Source organism: Platalea leucorodia, assembly GCF_965183815.1.
Source record: "Platalea leucorodia genome assembly, chromosome: 12".
NCBI classification, from domain to species: Eukaryota; Metazoa; Chordata; class Aves; order Pelecaniformes; family Threskiornithidae; genus Platalea; species Platalea leucorodia.
Window position 1 is genome coordinate 7852138 of NC_138834.1, and position 9720 is coordinate 7861857.

At 57.8% G+C, this 9720-nt stretch overlaps 1 protein-coding gene across 1 annotated transcript; it reads right to left on the reverse strand.

Moving 5' to 3' along the window:
- Window positions 1-139: 139 nt before the first annotated feature.
- On the reverse strand, window positions 140-6270 carry HVCN1 (hydrogen voltage gated channel 1). The gene is made up of 6 exons (XM_082325465.1): window positions 6245-6270; window positions 4260-4501; window positions 3593-3697; window positions 2876-3107; window positions 655-767; window positions 140-308 (listed from the first exon to the last, which is right to left on the reverse strand). Exons 2-6 carry the CDS (start codon window positions 4464-4466, stop codon window positions 243-245), a joined length of 723 nt encoding a protein of 240 aa, XP_082181591.1. The 5' UTR covers window positions 4467-4501; window positions 6245-6270; the 3' UTR covers window positions 140-242.
- Window positions 6271-9720: the final 3450 nt, after the last annotated feature.

A 9720-nucleotide genomic window follows, 5' to 3' on the forward strand; every position in this document is an offset into this window, starting at 1 on the left:
GTACAACTGTACAAGAAAGGTCTTATGAAATCACTGTTTACAGGGAGTACGCGTGATTAATTTTCCAGCAAAATTATTTTTGCAATCCCAAGATCTAATCAAAATGTGGTCAAATAGAAAATGTTTATAGACAACACTATACAAGAGAAAGCAAAGGGACAGGAAAACCTTTCAGGTCAAACTGGTAGATTTCCACACTGCGCTCTCCAGGGCAGACTTCCCCACCTCGGAAAACTGGCCTCCTATTTTTGCTCGCTGATGAGCCCGTGCTGTTTTAATATCTTGTTAAGCCTCTCAATTTCTTGCTCCTGTTGGAGACAAAAGACAAATCGTTAATACAGCTCCTACACTTCAGCAGTGGGAAGATCTCTGGGAACCTGGGAAACTATTTTAAGGGATCTCGCTGTAGTAAAACAGGACAACCTGGCTAAAGTAAGTAGGACAGAGGTAGCCGTCATCCCTTTGCAACAGAAGCGGCAAAGGGAAGCGCGGGCAGGACAGGCGAGGCGGTGGTTCTTCAGCCCAGCTTACCCCACAACTTTCTGATGAAGAAACCAAGCTGACAGTGGCAATCTTGCAAAAGGATCCCAAGCCAGCTCGTCCCGGGGAGCAGCCAGCGGGTAAACCTTGTTTAAATTAAAAGTGTTTTCTCACCTTCTCTACACAGCTGCGTTCCAGTTGTTCAACCTTTGTTGCCAGTTTCAGGTTTACTTGCTTTAGCTTGGACACTTGTTGTTCAGAGCGGGTCTTTACCGATAAAATTATTCCTGTGAAACAATTCACAGTGGATTCATTTTACAATGTAAAACAGCGGCTAGCAGGAGGTTAACAGTACACAGGGTCTGTACTCAAGGAGTTAAACGTGTTCCTCTCGAGTTCTGGTTCTGTCATCTTCAAACCACCCTTCCCAAGTGCTTTTCTTAATGAGGAGGGTTTTAAACTAACCACCCCTGGGATTCAGACACCACGACTCTGCTGGGAAGAGGCAGTCTGGCCTCTGAGCTGAATTAATCAGTCAAACTGTCATTCAAATCCTGAATTTGAATTCGCTCCCTTGGCAGAGCCTGGGGGGGATGTAACCGGCAGCGTTCTTGTCACGGGGGGCTGCGTTTTAGCCCCTTTCATGTAGCGCGGAGCCTTGTCCCCGGGGCCGATCGCTCCTGCCTGGCCTAACAGGACATGGCACATCAGCGGGTTTGGCTTAAGGTTTCGGCTTCGCCTTGTGCGGCTGCAGTAAGGGCACGCAGTTTCTCATCACAGCGGAGGTGTCGCTTCTCTACTGAAACAGTTAGGTTATTGCATGTGAACTCAGCCCCCACAGCAAAGGCATTTTCTTCCCACCCTTTTCTGAGGGGGGGGAAAATAGCTCGGTAAGAGCATCGAGAACATCACGTTCCTGCGACCCGACAGAGCTCTCTTCCGGCTGTTGACAGAAGAACGTGCGCGAAGGCAGGCAGCGATGCGTGCCTGTGTTTCTAGTGCTACAGGCAGCGGGCTTGGGGTTTGTCTTCAGAGAAGTGAAGCCCCAAAGCAGCGGTGCTGCTTATTTGCATTGATAACATCAAACAGTCCCCACCTGCCTGTAACCCGGTCCCTGAAGGCAGCGAACCGTGCCTAGGCTTAGCCTAGGCTTAGACACAGGACACCCGACGCCTGGGGCAGATTCTGTTTATCCCCTCCGTTGCTCCACGCGGGCGGGCATGGCGAGAAACTTGAGGGGGAAAAGCAGAAGCACCCAAGGATAAGGAGATTTACTTGTAAATACAATACTGTTTTTCTGCTATAAAGTGGCGTGTTAAGAGCCGCCGAGGTTCCTATGGCTCACGCAGCTGCACACAAATCCAGTTTCTCTTTGACTTTCACTCCGAACTAAAAAAAGCCACGAGCTGCTCTCACATCTTCCCTTTTCCTGGCCACTGCAACCAACGGGGCATCTTCTCCCCATCCAAATGGCAGCTGGGGCTGCAGGTGACAGACGTGGCCCCGGCCATCCTTTCCTTTTATTCCAACTGACGAGACTTAGGGCTGCGTCAAGCACAGAGCACTCGCCAAAAGTGCACTCGTAGGCACAGGACAGCACTTGGGCCGAGGCTTCATGCAGGAATTGGGGATAATCTCATTGCCACGTTTTTCTGAATCTCAAAATTCCTTCCCCAAGAAGGAAGAAAATGTTTGCAGCTACACTTGGTTCAGAAGTGTCTGAATTTACATCTATTTGCAACAATTTACAATTACAACAGCGGAGTCAGTAAAGTCCAATTTGGGGACATTTTATATTTCTCTTTTTATGGTAAACCCTTTGAATCTAAGCAAGAAAGATCCAGGATGAGATCAGGATGTTCCCTGCAGCATCCCTGGAGGGGATGATGGGGTCACAGCAGAACATCAGAGCAGTAAAACCTACTCTGCTCTAGAAGTAGATTCAGGAAGGCAGGGTTTTACCCAGCTCCCCGTTAAAACATTGCCAAAAGGATCCTACAACGCAAACTTAAGACGTGAGCCATCCCCCTCCAGGAGGGAGGGATGCAAGAACAGATTACAGTTGTTTTTAGGGGAACGTGCCGACACTGCCCTGCTAGAGCTGGGCATCTCCGCTAGCCCGGGCCAGCTGCCATGGCCCCACCACCGAGGCATCGCATCAACACAAGCAGCAGATCGTTGCCGCTCCAAAGAAATTACAGCCTAATTAATGCCACACTCCAGCAATGAAAACCGTGCAGGCAAAACTCTGAGTTCGCTGGGAGAGCGAGACCCCGGGGTCTCGCAGGTGGCTTTGAGAAGGGAACAAAGACGTGAGCCCAGATAATTCAGGTAAGGTTGCCAAATCCAGCCCATGCCCCAGGGAAAGCTCCCGCCCGGCCGCGCACACACCTACCGTTGATAATCCTGGCCACGCGCCACAGCCGCAGGAGTATCAGGAGCCCGACGGCTTCAAACTCATGCTCCCGGAAGATGAGGACGACATCGAGGACAAATGACACGATGACGACGATCCCGTCCAGCACTTCGAACTTGTGGTGGAAGAACTCCCAGCGGTAGACGAAGACTTTAAACCCCACCTCAACCAGGAAGATGGTTAAAATGGAAAGGGAGAGGTAGTGGAAAACCTGGGAAAAGACAGCGCAAGTTTAAGGCCAGGAACCCCTCCTGCGTGCACGCAAGCGGGGCAGGCTGGAAAACCTCCACTGCTTCAGGGCACGGCTGATTCGGCTCTACGAGGAGAGCTGGGGACTTTTATTCTGCTCTAAGGGACAACCAGAGCAAGCACAGCTGGGCAGCCAGTGGCTTTGGGTAAGCCAGACCAGGAGGTGTGAAGATGACCGGGAGAAGAGTGGCAAGAGCAATTCAGCTCCGCTGCAGCCCAAGGAAACACGAAGGTGCTGCACAGACGGGTGCGAGCCGAGCCAGGTCGGCCCCGCACACTGCAGGGCCGTCACACGAGCCCCTGCGAAACCTTCGTCCGTGTGCCTGCGACTGCCGGCTCTGCAAGGCTGAAGGTCGAGGTCCTGCTGCCTGGTTGTCCCGTCTAGTGGGCTTTGAACACCAAAGAGAGGGAAATCATGGTTCATGTTGACACTTCCCTGCATTTTACCTTTGGGGTTATATTATATTTGTCAGGATGGATGATTTTCAAGTCCATAAGCAATTCCCCGAGGACTAACAAGGCATCCAGGATGACCAAGCAGACAACCACGATCTGTCAGAGGAGAAGAACCGACGTGAACCCTCTCCCAGCACAGACAGATCAGCAAGAGGAGCCGATGCGGCCTTCAGCTAAACATGCCCCAGTGCCCTGCATCCCTGATTCGGCTGGTTTTATTTCGCAGAGCTTTCTGTCGCTCGCACCCAGGACTCCCCCTCCCGCAGGCCCTGGTGGGTGGGTTATTCCTGCAAAGTCTCACCCGTACAAAACCACTCGGCTCCCCACCAAACCCAGCCGTTTCCCACCGCTTGGCGTGGGGGGGTCTCAGGGGGCTCGAGCCGGGGGAGAGCACGTGTCTCTGCCGGCGCCGTGACGAGCGTGCACCGAGGCTTGTCGCCGCTCAGGAAACATCTGCACCGCTGCAGAGCGGCTCGTTTCTGACGGGACGGCCCAGCTCGGGGGCAGCAGCCGCCCTAGCAGGCGCCGCGAGTGCTCACGAGCTCAGTGCTGCTCCCAGCCCGCCTCGAGCTCTATCCCACATCGCCTCTGCTGTCGCGGCTGCCTTTGGCCAAATCTCGCCCTCATCTCCCTTTGGCCTGGGTTTCTTCTGCCTCACCTGAAACCTGCGGGAGCTGAAGAGCTTTTTCATCATGCTCTGGAAGGAGACACGGCTCCTGGTGGGCTCCAGCTTGATCTCTGAATCCGGCTGCTTCTCCCCATTCTCCCCAGCCTCGTCCTCCTCCTCCTCCCATTTCTGATAGTCGTTGCTCCACTGCACGGGGTCGTCGCCCACCACCGTGAAGTGCTTCAGGTACCTGGACATGGCTCTGGATCAAGCTGGCATCACCCTGACACCGTCTGAGGGACAAGAGCAGGGTGTCACCTCCCCACTGGGGGCTGACCAAGGATGCCAAATCTCCCTCGTTTCACCACAGCGAGCGTGACAAGAGCGTGATGCTTCGTTCAGACGCGGCTGGCCAGGCAGCGTGGACGGGCCCCGCTGACGGGAAATTGCTTAACGGTGGTGGCGCTTGTTTTGCATCACCTCCCACGCCACGCGAAGCCCTCGCCACCGTCCCTGGTGCTGTTTGCGACCCTACAACAAGGAACTTCCTTGCGAGATATTTCCAAACATCTCAAAACAAAGCATTGATTACAGGAGAAAAAAAAAACAAAAAACAAAAAACGCCAGCCCTTATCTCGCATCTTGTGATGCGAGAGGAGGCAGCTGCCGATCTCCTCTTGGAAAGAGCCATTGTGTTTCTATTAGACACTGATCGATGGAGGTTATCGGTCAGAAGCTGGAAGCCAGCGATTTCCTCCCCTTCACTTGCTCTCCCATGCCCTACGCGCCGGAGCAGGCTGCTGTTAGCATGGGGTCCAAGACGAACCTTGCACTGCGCTCCCAGAGCTGCCCTCGTCCTTCAGCTGGCTGCGGATGCAGCCCAGCTGCCCCGGGCTAACCAGGACGTCCTCACCCTCCAGCCACACCACCAGGCTGAAGAACAGCCATAATTCCCCTTCATTAACATCAGGAGCCTCCATTATTTCAGCCTTTGCAGGCAAAATAAGCAAGCGATCCCCGCATTTCAGCCTGGCCGGTGGGCGATGCTGTCCTCCCCCATCTCCTCTCCCTGCATCCTCCAGAGCCGACCTTGCCCCCCAGCATCCCGGCTTCACCCCGTCCTCTGGGCACCCAGCAAGGGGCCGGACCAACCCCAAACCTGCAGATGATCCCGGTTGCAGCCTGGCGCAGAGAAGGGCTGCAGGAGAGGCTCTGTCCGCGCCCGCTCTTGTGTTCCCCCGTCACCCGCTCTTGTGTTCCCCCGTCGCAGCCCTTCCTCTTTGGGCAGCCCGGCGAGACTGCCTGGCCCGCAAACCCTGCCGAGAACTGCTCCTGCCGCCAGCAGACAACCACATCCCCAAGCCTGGCGGGGTTCTCTGTGCATCCATCCTTGGCCAAAGCCGGCCGGGGAGCTGGGCACAAGCTGCTCTTGGCCCACTGGAGCTGCCATGGGTCCGCCCATGCCCGCGCGCCGCTCTCCCTCCCCTCGGTTCCCTGCAAGCGGGGGTCTCGGGGGGTCCCGGTGGGATCCCTCACAGCGGCGGTGGCTGTTGGAGGGCACACGGGCTCCGGGCCACCTCATCACCCGCTGTAGGGGACAGAGATGTCCCCACGCTGCCATCACGGTGGCAGCACCTTCATTCCCAGCCGCCGGCTGCCGAGCGGAGCCCCCCGGGGAGCTGCCCCGGGCGCCGAGCCCCCCGGCCGGTTGCAGCACGGCCTCCGGGCTCGCTCGGGCCGCGGGGCCTGGAGCCGCCGCCGGCGGCTGGAGCAACCGGGACCCGGGCTGTGGCCGCGGCTCCCCGACCTCCCCGCGTCCGCAACGCCGGCCCGGAGCCACCCTGCCGGCTCCCCGCTCCCGCGGCGGGACGGAGCCCCGGGCCCCGGCGGGACCCCCGAGGGGAAGGACGTGGCGGCCCCGGGGGGGCCCCGCCGCAAACCCCCCGCCGCGGGCGGGCACTCACCGCGCCAAGCCCCGGGACCGCCCCGGCCGCCGCCGCCCCCCGGCCCCGCTCCGCTCCCCCGGGCCCCGGTACCGTGCGCGTCCCGGCTGCGCCCGCCGCCTCCCCCGGCGCTGCGGGGCCTCCCCCGGCCCGGCCCCGCCTCCCCCGCCCGGGGGCGGCCCCGCCGGGTCCCTCCCCAAAAGGCTCCAAGCGGCTCCCGGAGCCCCCGAGCGGGGTCCCCATCCCCGCGGTCCCCACTCCGACATTTGCCGGTTTTGCAGCTTTTTCCCTCCCAGGCTCGCTGCGATGCGTCCCGGAGCGGGAGCTGCGGGGCGGGACGCGCCGGATGGAGTTTAAACTTTCTTGTTGTTGTTGTTTTTAAACTGTTTTTAACCGGGCCCCCTCCCAGCCCAGGCGGCAAACCGAGCGGACGTCCAGGATGGGCGTGAAACGAAATGGGGAGCCTCTGCCGCGATGAGAGCTCGGCTGCTGCCACGGATGAGTCCCACGAAGTAGGTGGAGGACCAGGGATCAGAAGGATTACAAAAGCGTAAACCCTAGAAATTAGGCCCGGATTAACCTGCCTCCATTTACAGGCTCACACTTTATCAAAAGGCCTCTTCTTATTTGGGTTCCCCTCCGTCTTTCAAACACGAGCTGGTTTTGGAAGGGCCCTCAGCAAGCTCAGCTGCAGAAAGGATGAAGGACGCATCTCTGGGGCACCTCTGCCACGACAAGCCTGAAATATTTCTAATTCTTCCCTAATGAAGAGCTGTCTCTCCATTTTCACACTTCTAAAGACTTTTTTTTTCTTGGAAAGGGTTTCCTCTTGGAGAGCACCTAAAACTTTCCCTGGAACCTGAACATTTTCTAGCGCCTCATCCCAAAGCACCCAGGCCCGGCCCCGTCCTCCTCCCCGGGGAGGAGGCAGCGCCCTCCCAGGGCTCTGAAACCCCCGTCCCTCCGCCGTCCCCCCAAACCCCCGTCCCCCCAAACCACCTACTTGCAGAGACCAGCGGAGCAGCCGGGAGCGTCGCACAGCCAAGGCACGACCCCGGAGCAGTGGCAGGGACGAGTTTTATCCTGGGAGTTTCCAGCTAATTTAGGTATTTTGGTCTCAGCTGACTCCAGTAAACATCAGCTGATGGGGGAAGGCACCAGCTCAGGACTGGAACCGCAGCTGACAGGTCTCCGGAGAGCTCAACAGACCCGACCCCCTTTTCAGTAAGGAGTGCAGGCTGTAAGGAGAAAACAGCCAGCTTCTGCTCCCCCGTGAGCTGAGTCCTCTTCGCAGCACGGACCAGCACGGCCTCGCCTGGCCCCCGAGCACAGCTGCTGAGCGGAGCTGCCAGGCTGATCGCAAACGTGCAGCCTCATCCCCAGAACTGAGAGAAAATCCCCTTCACCAGCGCGTGCACGCAGAGCTCCGAGGGGCCGCACGGTAACCGCGTCCGCAAGGTGCCTCGGCGGCGTGGCGGGAGGAGACGCTGCCAGCAGGGCTGCGAAGCTCTTGGTGAGGAGCCGGCTGGGGTGCGATTTGAGGGTGAATCCAGCGCTACGGGGCTGGAGCGGGGGGGGCTCGGCTGCCTCGCCCCAGGGCCTCACCTTAAACCCCTTCCCAGCCTGCCGGCGGGTTAAACTCCCGCTTTCTACACTTGTTTTTCATGGTAATAGCACACTTTTCCACAAGCCAAGTCTGGTAATCTCAGCCTGAGCTCTCTTCTCGGGGACGACGGGGGTCAGGACCCCGTGCCTGAGCTGCAGAGGGTGAAGCCCACGGAGTCCCCAAAGCACCGGGGCAGAGCCCGGAGCCCAGTGCCACCCTCAGCACCGCCGCCACCCCCGGGACCACCAGCGGCGGCCATGCCCCCGGGGCAGGACGTCAGAACCAGCCTTGGGGCGGCGCTGGCCCCCGGCAGCCAGATTCCAGTGTAGGAGGGACTGATGCTGCTGGGCGCCAGCGCCGGAGGGGAACAGGGACAGAAGATGGCCAGGGGAACAAAGAAGGGATCGGACTGCATCTCACAAAGAAAAAGAGCTTTTTTTAACTTAAACACGAAGGCCATGGCAACAAGAGACCAGAAAGACGTTTTCTAACACTGAAAGCCCTGAGGCTCAAGCCCGTCTTTTCAACAGAAGTGGGAAGGGTAGAAAACCCTTGTAGAGTTGCTCTCTGCAACTCCCTGAAAGGAGGTTATAGCAAGGTGGGGGTCGGTCTCTTCTCCCCAGTAACAAGCGATGGGACGAGAGGAAACGGCCTCAATTTGCACCAGGGGAGGTTTAGGTTGGATATTAGGAAAAACTTCTTCACCGAAAGGGCAGTCAGGGACTGGAACCAGGGCAGGGGTTGAGTCCCCATCCCTGGAGGTGTTTAAAAGCCGGGTAGATGTGGTGCTTGATGACATGGTTTAGTGGTGGGCTTGGCAGTGCTGGGTTAACGGTTGGACTCGATGACCTTAAGGGTCTTTTCCAACCTTAACGATTCTGTGATTCTATGAAAACCCGACTGCTTGGGAAGAGCTCGACCTCAGGAACTCCACAGCTGCCTAAGATCCCCGAGGAGAGCCCGGCTGTGTGGTACCTTGCGAGCCGCAGCTTTGAACAGGAACGGCTTCGCGGGGCAGCGCTCGGGGAGCTCAGCCCACCTCGAGCTCCCCGCGTCGGCCCCTCGCCCCTCCAACGCCCCGGTGCTCTGGCTGCGGGGGTCCTGATGCTGCTGCACCCCAAAATGTTCTTTTCTAGATCCAGTTCTCACTCCACAATTCGTATTGTTCAGAGGTTAAACTTGGGTCTAAAGTACGTCGTACACATCAGGGACTCGTGCGCCTGAAACTGCTGTATCCTCCCATGGAGACCCGAGCACCGCTGGGGATCAGGTCCTCAGGCTGCAGGCAAAATTGATGTGTTGTTGGTTTTAAAGTACCACAGCTTCACTTAACAGCTCAGGACTGAAAGCCACAACAGCACTGACACATCCCAAAGCAAACCAGGAACAACCAGAGGCGACCTGTGCTGAAAAACAGCCTTTTGACAGCGAGATGACAAAGAGGACTCAATTTAATTTCAGAGAAATTAAAGAGAAACACACCGCTATCTAGAGAAACGCCAAATCGATAGACAGCGCCTCAGACCTTGCCGCTCTTCTGCGGAGCAACGCGGTCAAGTTCGGCTGTGGTGCGCTGCAAAAGCCGCAAGAGGAGGACTGGAGAACCTGGCTTTATCACGACTTTCCTGCTACCGTTTGCGGGGAACCTCAGCCAAGTCCTCCCCGCTGCAGCCTGCCCTTCGCTGGAGGGAGCTGCAGGGAAGCGGCCCTCCGGAGGCGCGCGTCCTCGTCTGCCCGTCCCGGGTCTGCACTAGGTGTTCCGACAAGTACCGCTACGGAAAAACAACGGGAAATCGGCATCTGCTGCTCCTTCTCTCCCTCCGCTGACCGAAAAACCCGACCCCGACAAACCGGCACAAAACGTGCCTCTCGGCTTTCGATCACGACCCGCAGCGAGATCCGGTCTCCTTTCCTTCCTGCCGCGGCGGTGGAACGGGAACCTTTCCACCTCCACCACGGTGCG